Below are 15,035 nucleotides of genomic sequence, written 5' to 3' on the forward strand. Positions count from 1 at the left end.
CCTCCAGAGGTTAGTCTGAGTAAGATGCCTTCTGCTTAACACATAGGAGAGGTCAGAAGCAGCTGCTAATCCAGTGTCTGGGATCCATGTGAGATCTCACCAGATCCCTCTGTTTGTTTGGGTATCTGAATGTGCACGCGTGTCTTTCTATGTGTTTCTCTCGGTTCTGTTTCCCTATATTGACCAGTGGCGTTCTCTGGTGTGAGAACTCCCAGCTTAAGACCTATGCTCCCTCCTGTTAGGGACCTGAATTCTTTTACTTAGGCCAGATTTTCCAGAGACACCCCCCACCCCCGCAAAAAAAAAATAACCAACCAACCAAACAAACAAACAAACAAACAAAACAACAACAGACCCCCACCTCTCTGTTCCATTCCAGGAGCAAGGAGTGGGGAGCAGTTGCTGGTTTTGTTGCTTGACTCCTGATCATGGTCAGAGTTGGTCCTTGTGTGGAGTGGAGAGGAGCCAGGCCTCTCATCCAGGGCTCCCTGCCAGGGAGGGGAAAATAGTTCCCCTATGTGAGCATCCTCTCCTCTCCTCTCTACGCCTGCTCTAAGCAGCCCTGTGGAAGGGGAAAATCTCCCCTGGGCTGACCCCAAAGGAACAGAGAAAGTTCCACTCCTTTCTCCTCTATGATTTATGTCTTCTTTTTAACCAATGATCTGTACAGTTGGAAAACTTGAAACCCACCATTCTCTGAAGAAAAAAAAAACAAAAACCAGGAAACCTGCCTCTGGGTTTGGCAGCGGCATTGCTGCTAGACGACGTGCTCTGAGCAGCACAGATTTTTCCCTTCTGTCCAATCTGACCAAGGATACTTTAAACAATTTTCGCTAAGTCCTTTTAAAGAGCATTAAAAACAGCTGCTAAAAAGATTTCCCGTGTCAACCAGTCAGCCCCAGATATTAGAAAAAAAGTTATAAAAGTTAAAGGGGTAAGTAGGTCCCAGCTGCTGGAGGCAGCTCAAAAGGTAACAGAGAACCGTTGTTAACAACAGAGAACTGATTGGGAGGAGACCTTTTGCATAAACTAAAAGCTACCATCAGCTTCTCTGATGATGACACAGTTAGACTTCAGATACCCAACAAAACTTGGGTGTCTTACACTGTCAGAAGAATATCTCCTAGCTGAAAGTTCTGCCTTCATTAAAAAAAAAAAAAACTACAGTTGGTCTATCTCTCAGATTAACAACAAAGATTCCCAGGGGTATGGACAAATCCAACCCCGACCCCCAAGACTGTTCCAACACCAAGTTCCTATAATTGGTCAAATAACCAGTTCAGCCATCCCTGTCCAGATTAAACAATACCCAATGAACCTGGGATCAAAAGGGGGAAATTGCAGTCTATATTTCCTGGCTTGTGGAGACAGGCATCCTGGTGCTAGGCTGGTCACTGTGGAATATACCTCTCCCGCCTATGAAGAAACCTGGGTGTGGTGATATATTGTGTACACCAATAAAGCTTACCTGGGGATCAGAGGACAGAGCCAGCCACCAAATTAAACATAGAAGTCAGGCAGTGGTGCATACACCTATAATCCTATCACTCACGAGGCAGAGATCTGTCTAGATCTCTATGAGTTCAAGGCCTCACTGGGTTACATGAGAGAAACAGAACCAAGCAGTGGTGGCATATGCCTTTAATCCAAGCACTTGAGATCTCATGTCTTGGCTTCGAAAGGACACACACCGTTAATCCCAGGAAGTAATATGGCAGGACACAGAAAGGTATATAAGGCATGAGGAAACAGGAACTCACTCTCTTGAGGTTGAGGATTTCAGAGGTAAGCTAGTGGCTGGCTGTTCTGCTTCTCTGATCTTTCAGCTTTCACTCCAATATCTGGCTCTGAGTTTTTTATTATAAGACCTTTTAAAATTCGTGTTACACCTGGGACCTCTGTTTCTCATGATTCTGTTTCTTCCAGAGAAACAGGTGTACATTGTCTTGGACCTGAAAGATACATCCTTAATCCTCCCATTGGCAGAGATGAGTCAACTCATCTTTGCTTTTAAATGGTCAGATCCAGAGGGAGGTTACAGTGGGTAACTAACGTGGGTGACCAGGTTGTCTCAGGATGTAAAGACACTAAATGGAGACTTCTGCCCTGCTGTCAGAGGTTTCCTTGGAAAATAGACGATAAAAGGCCATTGAGGGACTGCTGCAAGAGTTACAGACCTTGAGCTACAGAATGTCAGCTAAGAAAACCCAACTTTGTAGCCTATCTATCTTGGGTACCAGCTGAAGGGAGGCAAAAGGAGCCTGTCTCAGAGTAGGATTGCTGCCATTCTTTAGATCCCAACTCCAAAGATTAAGAGATGGGTTCAAGAGTTCCTGGATATTGCTGTCTCTGGATACCAGAGTTTGTGGAAATAGCAAGGTCTCTCTACACCAGCACAAAGGGGAGCACTGAGCCTCTAATCTGGACTGAGACTAAACAAAAAGCATTTGAGGCTTTAAAAACATCTCTGGCTTCTGCTCCAGCCCTAGAACTTCCAAATCTTTCAGAACCTTTTCATATGTTTGTCCATGAAACAAAATACAAAAGGGGTATTAACCCAAACTTTGGAGTCATGGCAATGCCCTGTGACATATCTGTCCAAACAATTGGTTCCTGGAGCCACAGGATGGCCTACCTATCTAAGAGCTGTGGTGGCCACTGCTAGTTTAGTGAGAGAAAGCAAGCAAGTTAACTCTGGGTCAAGATCTTATACTCACAGCACCCCACAATGTGGTTGAGGGCCTCCCCGAGGAGCACCAGAACTCTGGCTACCTAATGACTGTGGGACCCAGCCTCAGCCTCTTCTCCTGGCTCACCCTTGAGTCCTATTTGAGAAACCGACCCCCATCAATCCTGCTACTCTTCTGCCTGATGATGCAGGTTTTCACCCATGACTGTCAAGAGACGATGAAACCAGGTAGGTGGGAGGTGCAGTGGTGACTTTAACCAAAACAATCTGGGCCCAAGGCAGGTACCTCAGACCAGAGAGCAGAACTGATTGATCTGATCCAGGCTCTCAAATGTGGAAAAGGAAAGTCCACCACCATTTACACAGACCATCAATATGCTTTCACTACCTGGCATGTCCATGGTATGACCTATAGAGAAAGAGGGCTTCTCGATGCTGGGAACATTAAAAAATCCTGACCCAGGTTCTGCTGACTCACCGTGGGAGACCTTGCCTTGGAGGAGGTAGGAATGGGAAGTGAGTTGGGGGGGGGAAGGCTGGGAGGTGGGAGGAGGGAAGAGAGGGGGATCTGTGGTTGGTATGTAAAATGAATAGAAAATTTCTTAATAATAATTAAAAAATCATAGTTGAAGGTACTTTAAAAGAATAAATCATCACCTTGATCCCCCACCCACCCAAAAAAAATTTGGCCCTCCTAGAGAGTGTTTGGCTTCCCCTGCAAATTGCTGTCTTCCACTGCTGGGCTGCTGACCTGACTACCTACAGAAAATGGCCCTAAGACCCTTGGGGCCTATTGATAATCTAATGATGTGCCATGCCCTAGTACTACCTGAAACTATGATAAGGAGAAATGCACAGTTAAAACCCACTGGTTGATGGAAGACACCAGAGGAAAGATCATTCTCCCAGAAACAGCAGGACTCTCGTAACCAACTTTCACCAGGCTGCTTATCTGGGGTCCACATAACTTTCTGAATTGTTCAGACCAAGGCATATTATACCTACAATGGACAGCCTAGCATGGGATATCTCAGCCAAATGCCAGGTTTGTGCTCAAGTGAATCCAAAACAAGAGAGCCCTTACCCAGGAAGGGGTCCAAATGAGAGACCAACACACCAGCAAACTCTGAGAAAACTGACTTTGCCCAGATCTGGCCTGGTGGGGGAGGACGAAAGTACTTGCTAGTTTTTATAGATACCTTTTCGCAGTGGGCAGAAGGGTTCCCCGTCCAGACCGAAACTGCTCAGATGGTAGCTAACAAGCTCCTCCAGGAACTGGTCCCTGATTTGGCTTCCTCCCTAGCAATGTAGTCTAAAAGCAAAAGCTTTAGACATAGATTGCAAACTTCATTGTGCATATAAACTTCATAGTTCTGACCAGGTAAAAAGAATAAACACGGCATCAAAAGAAACTCTAACAACACCATGATCACAGCACAGCAAAAGATGGATAGGTTTCCTTCCTTTGCTTCAGCCCACTGCACTTCATTTAGGGAGGGATTTGCTCCTATGAGATGAAGTTTGAAAGACCTCTGGACTGCTCCCCAGGCTCAGAGACCTGCAGTTGTCAGAACTCTCTAACCATTCCTTTCTCAAGACACCACAGGCCCTCCAGTTCCCCATACAGGCTCTTCAGGACTATCTGAGAGAGCCGGCTGACCTCTGAGTCCACCACCAGTTTTCCCTTGTTTGAGTCCAGTGACATCATCTGGGTCAAGTGAGTAGCCAAAGAGGCACTGGAACTAACCTGGAAAGGACCCTGTAAGGCGGTTCTCTTCACTCCTAAGGCAGTGGTGGTAGCTGGCATTACATCATGGATCCACCACACTCAGGACAAGAAAGTGAAAGCCACAGACATTGCTGCCAAATGGCCTGTCTCCAGACTATCGAGCCATTGAATTTAAGGTTTTATTGGGCTCCAGGCACTTCCATTCTCTGCCCTTCTACCTACTCTTGAGTCTTGTGTTTTGCACTATGGGTATGAATACAGGGTCAAGGTCCAACCCCCACCGCCCTCAGACCTGGATTGGACTCAATTTGACTCATTCACATGGGGAATGTGACAGGCTGCAGACCATAGCACAGCTGACTTCATGATGAAAGTACCATTCAGGCTGTAGAACTCAGCACGTAGACAGTACTACCTGCCAAAACTAAACCAAGAACAAACCATTTTACAATCTCACCAAATCCTTGTTTTTAAGGCTCTGATTTTTGTACAAAAGCATTCAATCATTCTGTCAGACCAAACCAGGAAAAGTAAGCTATAGTTCAGAGCTGTTCTATTCCATTTACTATGCAAAGCCATTCTTGGCGTTTGCAACTCTCAGCCCTTTTGAGTATTCTTGCAGTGTTCACCTTTTCCTCCACCACTTTTTTTTTTCTTCTTTTTTTCTGGTTTATTCCTATCTATTACAAATGTATAAAAAATCCTCCATCAATACTGCTGATAGCAGCAGAACCTTGAGAAATATACCTTTGGTTTGCCTCAGAAAAGGAACACATATTGTACTGTAAAGTTTATAAAATTGGCGCAAAACATTGTGATAATGTTACAATACCAGTTTTAAGAGTTCAGTGACTAATGGGGAGCCGATGGGATACATGCAGAACTGTGAAAGCGATCTCACTTAGCCAGCTGTACACGTAGACTGTAAATCTACATTCAGATAATTTCTGAACTAAGACTATCATCTCAGTTTATCTGTTGAGGTCAACCAGGAAACCCTAGAATATACCTTGATTTTTGCAAAAAACAAAATAGGGGGAGGGGTTTTTTCAGCATTTCAGTCCACGAGTAACAGTATCCTAACAGGCAAAGTGTTCTCTCACTGTCAACATAGAATGAACTGTTGCTGGAGGTCAACTTGGGCTTTAATTTGCATTAGCGCTTACATGCATAGTAGTCCAAGTTGTTGACCTCATGACTTTAAAAAGTAACTCTAAAAAAGTAAAATGGCCCTTCTTGGAAGACTAAAGAAAGACATCCAGCCATAGTTGTAAAATGAAGTTGTACATGAAGGTTTACAGCAGTGTGTTGCTAATAGTAAAAAAGTTAAAACAACTCAAATAGCTATCAAATACTGGAGAGAAATAAAATGTGGCTTATTCATACAATTGAATATTATTAAGACATAAAAATGAATGAGAAACTAACAGATTAAATGACTTTGGTGAACCTTCATAATTTCATTTGTAGATCTTTCCATTTCTAACTTATAAATACATTTGGGGTTATAAATTATAAATGTACTGCCTCCTGTCAACATTGTATACTTCTATTTGATGATTTCTGTGTCAAACATTATATGGAAATGTTTCCAAGTATTTTCTGTATTAACTGTGAATGAATAGAACAAAATAAATTGCCTGTGATGAAAAAAAAAAACAAAAAAAACTAAACCAAGAACAAACCCATCAAAGTCCATAGAACTCCGAAATTCTCTAAATGTACTAATCTTGCATTTTGGATTCTGTACTTCTGCTTCTGACTAGCGGTTCTTGTTCACTGAAGTATGTCAATCCAGGCATAGTTTTTGTGTTTAAAAGCTCAAAGAAAGGCTTGGGGCTATGCTGGGATCCTGAACACCCAGTGGAGTCACTGGTGGGCTAATACAGGCTCTCTATTGGCTTACACCCAAGTCAGAGCATCTTCTCTGGTGGATACCCCACAACGTAAGTAGATAGTATGATTGTTTTTTTATGTTTTTTAGAAAGGATCTCATTTATCTCAGGCAGGTCTTGAACTGTGTAGCCAATACTGACCTCACTTTCTGTTCCTCCTGCTTCCATCTCAGGAGTATTGTGATTACAGGTATGTTCCATTTGTTTATGCAGTGCTAATAGTTGAACCCAGGGCACTGTATAAGTTTGGAAAGCACTCTGCCAACTGAGTTACATCAAGAGCCCTGTTCTCACTTTTGTTTTGTTTTGTTTTGAAATACATGGCAAACCAAGGAAGCACAAAATTGTTATTTACCTGTCTATGTCACTAGCTTTGAATATTCAGAACTCACTGCTAAACTCATCATTCATTTCTTAACAGGAAGTGTACCAGTCAGAAATTCAAAAGTGAGTGAGGAAGGGGAGAAAGGCAGTGGGAACTGGGATTTCTTTTGGACAGGAGTCAAACCTGAATGGGAATGAGCAGGATGCTCAGAATAGTGATGGCAAATCTGAATGTGGGAGTCTAGCCTCAGGCTGGCTCTTCGAACTTTGTAGATGAAACTGCAAGTGTGGAAAAGTGGGGTATCCAAATTCAAGGGACCATAGGGACCGAGGAATTGTGGAGAGAGAGGTGGGCAGACATCAAGGAGCCCCTGTATAATGAAGCAGGTGAGAGGTACAGATGGCTTGCTGTGGTGGGTCAACCCCGTCTCTGGCTCTGCTGACTACCTCAGATTTCCTAACTAACCAGTTCCCTCTCCCCACTATCACTTTATACCGTTGAGACTACACTTTGGCTATATCAAGTTAAACACAAATTATTTTGGCCTTCTCAGTCAATAGACATCTGGTCCCATGTTGGGTAGGCAGGCTGCCTCTGGGTAACACCTAAGTCCTTTAAGTTCAATCCAGGCAATAGAAACTCACTCTGGACATTTTAAGCAAGAAAAAAAACTGCAGGAAATATTTCTGAAAAGATTTTCCAGGAACTGATAACAGTGACTTCATTTGGAGCAGAGCTGGATTGGGAAGGAGGATTGGCTGAGGGAGAGAGGGCTCTGCAGGGTGGGGAGAGGGTTGGGGGGCTGGCTTTGGTTTCCAGGTGTCCACAGAGGCCAGGGCATGAGCAGACTCAGGCTTAGGACCAGTCCTCTTCTAGGCTGCAGAGCGCTGCCCAGTCCCGGCCATGAGCCTGAGCACCATTTGCTGCTGCTGAATCCTGGGACAGCAGGCTTGGGCTCCCATCTCCCTCAGCGGGCTCCTCCCCATGTCCTTATCTGTGCCATGCTGTAAGACAGCTCCTGAGACGGACGACTCGTAAGAAGACACACGTCATTTCTTCCCATTCCTGAGGCCTCTCCCTGGGGGTGCCCTGACATCACACCCCTTCTTCCTCCTTGGTCGTCTTACTGTCTCTTCCTCCTCTCCACAGTCCTCCCTCTGCCTCTTTGGCTCCTTTCCCCTTCTCCGGCCCTCACCGTTTTCTCCCCAGCGCCCCCTTCTCTCTCTCCTGGTACTACTCTCCTTCCTTCCTCTCCCCCTGTTTCTCGGCGGCGCTATTCCTCGTCTCCCCTTCTTCCTCTCTCTCTCTCTCTTCTCCGTCTGCTCCACGATCTTCCACCGGCAAGCGGGCCAGAAACGCAGAAGTAACGTCAGCACCCCCACGGAGGGCGGCGGCGGCGGGACGAGCACCGCCCTGCGCGTGCGCGCCAAAGAGGCCGGGCGGGCCGCCGCGAGCCTCGCCGGGGAGGCGGGGCCTGGCCGGCGGGGGGCGGGGCCAGGCCGGCGGGGGCCTGACGCGCGTGGGCGTGGCCCGGCAACGTCAGTTCTCGTGAGAGCGGCGACTGGTGACGGGGCGGAGGGCGGGCGCGTCGGGACGGTGCGCGGGTGTGTTTGAATCTGGTCCGAGCGCGGGAAACCATGGGTCCCCGGTGAGGTGAGCGCTGCGCCGTGTCCCGGGTGGGCTACGGGGAGGCCCGGGCGGCGGGCGGCCGCGGCGGGGCGACGCAGCCCGGCCGGGTCCCCTGTCCGCGGCCGTCACCCGTCCCGGGCGCCTGTGGAGTGAGAGAGGGGGTGCGGGAGGGCAGAGCAGGACCCGGGCGGGCTGCGGAGCGGGACCCGGGCGGGCTGCGGAGCGGGACCCGGAACCAGGACGGGGGCCCCACCGGGGAGCAGCTCAGCCTTGAACCCCGGCTGACCGGGGAGGAGCTCAGACAGGGACCTGGGTGCTGAGGCGGGAGGACCCCGGAAGAGGGCCTGGGCACGACCAGAGGGGGCTCCAGAACTGTGGAGGCTCTCCCGGGGGCACAGCAGACCAGGACCTGAGGTTCACTGCCGAGGACCCTGGACTTGTGCTTGGGATGACGTAGGTGGGCCCCGAACTCGGACTGATCTGGGGAGACTCTTGGCTCTGAACTCATAATGAAAGAGACAAGTCAAGAAGTGGAGGAGCATTTTGTGAGTCTAGCGGCTGTAGACGTTATTCGGCGGCTAAGTTGCCAAAGGCATGCGCTGAAGTAAACAAGAACAGTAACCAGAATTAGGAGAGTGTCGATACGGGTCCTCTTGCCTTGCCTTTCCATTTTATTCATCAGAAAAAAGTGTTGGTTCACAATTCGGCCATTTGAACTGAGGGGGTGAAGTGGCTGTATTTAAGATTTACTTATGTGAGGAGTTGTCACATTGAGGTTATTTTCTACTTTTAGTCAATTTAAAATAGGAATGTATATTTACTGTGATTCACTGTCCCCGTAATTACTGCCAGTAATTTTCCATATTCCTGTATTGTAAAGATATAGGAGATTTTTAAGTTTTAAGGTGAGAGGCCGTGTTGCAAATATGCTGTAACTGTCGTTAAGTTTATGTGTTTTGAGTAGGCCATCCTAGCACCAGGTGGAATGGTAAAATAGGATTTCCTGGGAGATCTCAGGCAGGAAGGAGAATGAGCAAGGTCCCTTGAGCTCTTGTTATTCTGTAGGGGTGGAGAGGAGGATGCTGAGGGGAGGCACAAATACACCCTCTAACAAGCTCCCAGGTGACCTCAGGGCTGCTGTTGTGATTTTCGTTCCAAGTAACAGTCTCTCACTTGAAAAACAAGGGAGGATTTGTTGGGTGGGATCTTGTTGGAGGAACGGCACTTTAGAAGAGGAGCCTGAAGAATTCAGCTGTGGGGATCAGCTTGAACCAGTTGTATAAGTCAGTTCTTGCCAGCATTTGAAGAGAAAGTAAGATTCCCGAGGCAGTTCCTTAGCTGGTAGTTTCATTCACGGTTGTTAGTAAATATTTTTTTTTCAGATTATTACAATTTTGTGCCAGAATGTTAGAAACTGTCTTCCAGAAGTGGTATAAAAATGTCTCACTCTTCTTGAATGCTCCTATCAAATTAAATCTTATGCGATAATTTGCACTTTTAAGTTCTGGTCTGATTGTATTTCCCACCAGGGTTGTAAAACAGGCTCCTTTAGAACAGTTTCGTCTGTCATGGAAAAACGGGAGACATTTGTCCAAGCGGTTTCTAAGGAACTGGTTGAAGAGTTTCTGCAGTTTGTTCAACTTGACGTAAGTTGTGTGATTTACTTTTACTATAGTTTTGACTCTGGATATAAATAATATTCTAAAATCATGTCCCCAAGTGAAATACAGTTCTCTCAGTGAGTTCTTAGGGGGTGAATATTTATTTTTAAAAAGATAAGTAAATTCTCTAGAATTAAATGGACCCACTTTTAGGCTGAGGTAAAAAGTAGAAGATAAACAGGAGTGAAACAAAGAGGTCATTGGACTGAAGGGATCCCTAAGGACTGGAGAAGGCAGACTGTTTTTTAACCTGAAGAGGACTGGCAGGGCCACAGTGCAGTGATAGAGGCAAGGAGGAAAGGCAAGGTGGGACGCTGTATCACCTTTCTGTTGCCGCCATAAAACACGATGACCAAAAGCAACGTGTAAAAGAGCTTATTTTTGGCGTATGCTTCCAGAGGGGTAAGAGTCCATCATGGTGGGGAGGTGTGCCAGCGGCAGGAAGCTGAGCGCTCACATCCTCAGCTGCAAGCTTGTGCCGAGGAAACGAGAGGTGGGGTCAGAGCATAAATGTAATGTCGAAGCCTGATCCTAGTGATCTATTTCCTCCATCAAGGCTCTGTCGCTTGAACCTCCCCAACAGTACCGCCGACTGGGAACCAAATGTTCAGATCCCCGAGCCTATAGGGAGGTGGAGAGTAGCCAGCATGTAGACAGGAGAGGAACCAAACAGAGGAGGGGAAACCAGGACAGAAGACAATAAGAAGAGGGAAGAAAGATTTGTCTCTGGGAACACATGTCTGCCTGCATGTGCAGAGCAGCTTGAGGGACCAAGCCAGGTACTGGAGAGTGTAATGCTGCTTAACATTGGTGCTAGATTTGCTGTGGAACCATCATTTGGTTGGATATAATGGTGAGCCACCAGCCTAGGTGTGGGAAAAAGATGACTGTCTGTAGGGTATGTCCAAGGTGATGGCCATGGGACAGATTGACAGCATATCTGAAGGTCAGAGAAGTCTGGGTGCCGTGAGCTGTATAGGTGGGAGCTCTCTTTTGGGAGGGTATGGTGTAGGGTGTAGGAGCAGTGGGGGGGGGCAGAGTGCAGCCGTATACTAGTGCTGTGATAGCTGGGCCTTTGTGCTGGGAGCCTTGCGCCAGCCTGACCTATCCTGATTAAGGTTATGCGGTGAGCCGGGCAGCAGTGGACACGCCTTTAATCCCAGCACTCAGGAGGCAGAGCCAGGCGGATCTCTGCATTCGAGGCCAGTCTGGTCTACAGAGCGAGATCCAGGACAGGCACCAAAACTACACAGAGAAACCCTGTTTCAAAAAAACCAACCAACCAAACAAAAATAAATAAATTCATGTGGTTGTATTAGAAGTGTGCCTTACTTGTTTTCATCAAATTGAGTGTTACGAAATGCCAATTTCTGTAATGGCAGTTTTCAGTAGTTTAACCTGATAGGAGCTAAGGAAAAGATGTATATCAGTTTAAGGCCTCTTGGTTGGGTCTTGCCATCTGAGTGAATCACTGTGTTCTGACATGTGCATTACTAACAACCACTACCTTGCAATATTGATGATAAAAACCAGAATGTTTGTACACTAGCAGTTATAGCACCCAGAACACTGAGGCCGAAGAACCATGACTTGAGGCTTGTTGGGCTACATAATGGGTTCAAGGTCAGGCTTGGCTACAAAGAAAGACTGTCTCAAATAACCCACAGAGCTTATTGGGGAAACAGGACTGGAGGCACAATACTAACATAGCTTGCCTGTGACACATTAAAGATAGGAATAATAAACATAGTAACAGGTTAAGTCACTAGGAAACAAACACAAATGCTAAAGGAGTTATGATGTTTTCCTTTGAGAAAGATTGGGAGTTTATAGTTAGAAGTAGATGGCCAGCTTGCACAGAACCTGCCATTCTTGTGTGGGAAGGGAAAAACCAAGAGAGCAGAAACGAGAAGAAAAAGACAAGCTAGCTTCAGACAGGTAGAGCATTAGTGCTTAGAGTGCAGTGTAGTGGGTGTAGGGAGCTGGGGGCTGTGATCCATGGAGGGGTGCAGCTAATGATTATATTTTTAAGAAAGTATCTTTGTTTTAGAAAAGTGCACCCCTTATAGAGTCACATGCCTATAACTGCCTTGAATGGTTCCAAAACACAGAATGATTCTAGGATAAAGAATACAGCAATTGGTAACCACTAGTACATTTGGAATTCTTGTGTAGGGTTGTACTTGTGTGTATGTCCATTTTACATAGGGTACACCTGTGGAGACCAGACGGCGGTCTCGGGTAGGTCTCAGATGTCCCATTAGTCTGGAACTTGGCCATGTAAGCTCTTGTAGGTAGCCCAAGAACTTCCAGAGGTCCTCTTCTCTTGTCACCTCAAACATCAGGAAGTACAGAGTCAGGCTGCCGTGCCCAGCTTTTTAGGTGAGTTTATGGGATCCACACTCTGGTCTTCACAGGCACTTAACCAGCTGAGCTGTCTCCCCAGCACTTTCTTGAAACTTTTATTTAAACTTGCGATGCATTCTGGTGTTTTCACATGAGTTTTTAGTTTTTCTCCCTACGTCTCCCTGTCCCCTGCTCCCCTGCTCCCCTCCCGTGTGCTTCCACCCTCAGCATCTTCCTTTCTGCTTGCATGTCACATGGGTACGTCTGTGGTGCTCTCTCTTGCCCCCAGCACCACTCTCTGCCCTTCACGGTCTTTTATGTAGTTTCACGGCCTGCACCGGCTTTCACACCCACTTATATACATAATACATATTAGCATTAAAAGTTAGAATCTGTGTATGAGAGAGAACAGGCAATTTGTGATGATCTGGGCCACCTTTGTTAATGCAGTACTCTGTAGATGTATCAGTTTTCCTTCACACTTCATTTTTCTGTGCAACTGAATAAAATTCTATTGTATATAACTTTGTTAAGATCCTTAAGACATGGCACTTCAACCATTACTTTCAGTACATATTTATGTCTCAACAGTTGTCACAGTAATGCTCTTATAGTCATATTTTCCTGATCCAGGATCCAGCTCGGTGTCAGACTCTCCCTGTAGCTGTCACATCTCTTAAATGCTCTTTAATCCAGGATTCTAGGCAGAATCTTTGCCTTCCTATGCTTGCCACAGCACTGAAGTTTGAAGGAGTTGGTGGGTCTTTTTTATTCTTTTCTTATTAGCCAACCCCATCAGATCTAGTGTCTCCTTTGGCAGGAGCTGTTAGCAGTGTCGGCCTCTCAGGACAGCACTGCTATTTGGGGGTCAGTGGGTGGATGAGTAAGTGTGTGTTCACAGTCTGTAATAGAAGCTTCCTGCTTTCCCTTTGTAACCATGGGCAATTTGAGGAAGCCTGTAACTGTAGATGACCTGCTTCTCAGCACACTTCTCTTTGTTTTAGTATCTGTGGATATTTCTTACCAGAGTCTGTTACTATGGTGGCCATAAAATTGTCATTTGTAAACTCTGTATTTCTTTAGTATTTATTCATTGGTGCTTTGTAGCATGTCAGTGCTATTAATGAATGATTTATAATTTATTAACTTATCGTATAGTCTCATTGATGCTAATTTATTTTATTTTATTTTATTTTATTTTACAATACCATTCAGTTCTACCATTGATGCTAATTTTATTCTGTAGGCTATAATTTATTATTGTTACTGTACTTGTACTTGGATTGTCCCAGAGCAGCTGCTGGAAAGGCCTCTTACTGGGTTTTGTACCTTTTGACAATGCCTGTTCTTACTGTGCAGAGAGATGTGCACAGCCTGCCCAGGTGAGAAGAGAGTCTAGCAAGCCAGAGGCCCCGGGGGACTCACTGGCTCAGCAGAGACTGCAGTCGAGGGCTGAGGAGCAGGCGGCCATGTGGACAGTCTGTTTGGAGCACAAAGAACTGGAAGGAAGGGAATCGGAGCCTCTGGTTGTTGCTGCCCCTGTTCTGTTGTTTGCCTCCAGCATCTTCTGTACCTGATGACAGGCCTGGGGAGGGTGTGGACATTTTAATTGATTTTAGGGACTTTAAGTGGGTGAAGTTCTAAACTTTAAAGATCAGGTTCTAAGGAAGAAGAGGTGGAGGCGAGATCTGATGCTTTCTGCTTGGTAATTCTCTTCTTTTTCCTTATTAGAAAAGGATTTGAAAACTAACCAAATGCTTAAACATGTAACTAATTTAGTACTTAAACTTTTCTATTAATACAATTATGAAAAGAATACAACTAATTTTTCATATTTTATGTTTTCTAAAATTCTTTTTGCAGAAAGATTCTTCTGATCCTTTCAGCTTGAGTGAGTTACTCGATGAATTATCAAGGAAACAGAAAGAAGAATTATGGCAAAGGCTGAAGGACTTACTGACAGAAACGTTGTTAGGAAGCCCTGTGGATGGGTGGCAGACAGTGGAAGACCAGGGTGAAGATGGAATGGAATCCGAACACAGTCCAAAGATGGTATTTGACTTTCAGAGATAAAAAACTTCCTCTTTACTGTGCTAAGAAAAGATCATTTAGTTGAACTTTCTTCTTGAAAGAGTCTCATTTTCAGTCCTGGCCAGCCTGAAACTCACATGCATACCCAGCTGGCCTTGAACTCAGAGCTCACCTGCTTCAGCCTCCTCAGTGCTGGAATTAAAGGCATGTGTTCATCATGCCCGGCTTGAATAATTGAACTTTTAGGTTAAGAAAATGTGCAATGTGCCAATTCCTTTCGCTGTAATTTTACCTGCTGACCAACCCTGGTATTGCTGTTCGGCTACTTAGTGTTAGGTTCTTTTAGGATATTTGACTATATTTAATTTTAGTCTGCTTTTTACAATAAGCTAGAGGTGGCTTCATTTCAGAAATTTAGTAGCTGTTTGATTTTTTTTTGAAGTTGAGTGTTAAGTTTCTTATTTTATCTCACATGTTTTAATTTTTTTAACAGAAAAAGAGCATAGAAATAACACATGCAATTACATCTGTAATTCTTGCTTCCATATCTGTAATAAATGAACATGAGAACTACGGGGCCCTCCTGGAGTGTGCTGTTATATTAAATGGTAAGTGGCATGTTCAGTAGCGGGCACTATCATGACACCTTTTAAGAAGTGACCTATTTTCACGAGCAGTGTGGCAATCTGAAACAAAACTTTAAAGGTATGTCTCCGCACTCAAGTTCTCT

At 45.4% G+C, this 15,035-nt stretch overlaps 1 protein-coding gene across 4 annotated transcripts in view; it reads left to right on the forward strand.

The window, feature by feature from the left end:
- The first annotated feature begins 8,166 nt into the window (after positions 1-8,166).
- Positions 8,167-15,035, forward strand: part of Ncapg2 (non-SMC condensin II complex subunit G2) — a 67,389-nt gene continuing 60,520 nt past the window's right edge. The window contains exons 1-4 of one of the 4 annotated variants that reach the window (XM_028880924.2): positions 8,167-8,291; positions 9,797-9,913; positions 14,138-14,326; positions 14,799-14,913. In XM_028880924.2, coding sequence (XP_028736757.1) covers positions 9,836-9,913; positions 14,138-14,326; positions 14,799-14,913 — 382 coding nt within the window. In that variant the 5' untranslated portion in view covers positions 8,167-8,291; positions 9,797-9,835. Of the gene's footprint in view, positions 8,292-8,412; positions 9,914-14,137; positions 14,327-14,798; positions 14,914-15,035 lie in introns of those variants that run through there. The other 3 variants (XM_028880922.2, XM_037210914.1, XM_028880923.2) reach the window with 3 other exon arrangements.

Source organism: Peromyscus leucopus, chromosome 14 (genome assembly GCF_004664715.2).
Source record: "Peromyscus leucopus breed LL Stock chromosome 14, UCI_PerLeu_2.1, whole genome shotgun sequence".
NCBI classification, from domain to species: domain Eukaryota; kingdom Metazoa; phylum Chordata; class Mammalia; order Rodentia; family Cricetidae; genus Peromyscus; species Peromyscus leucopus.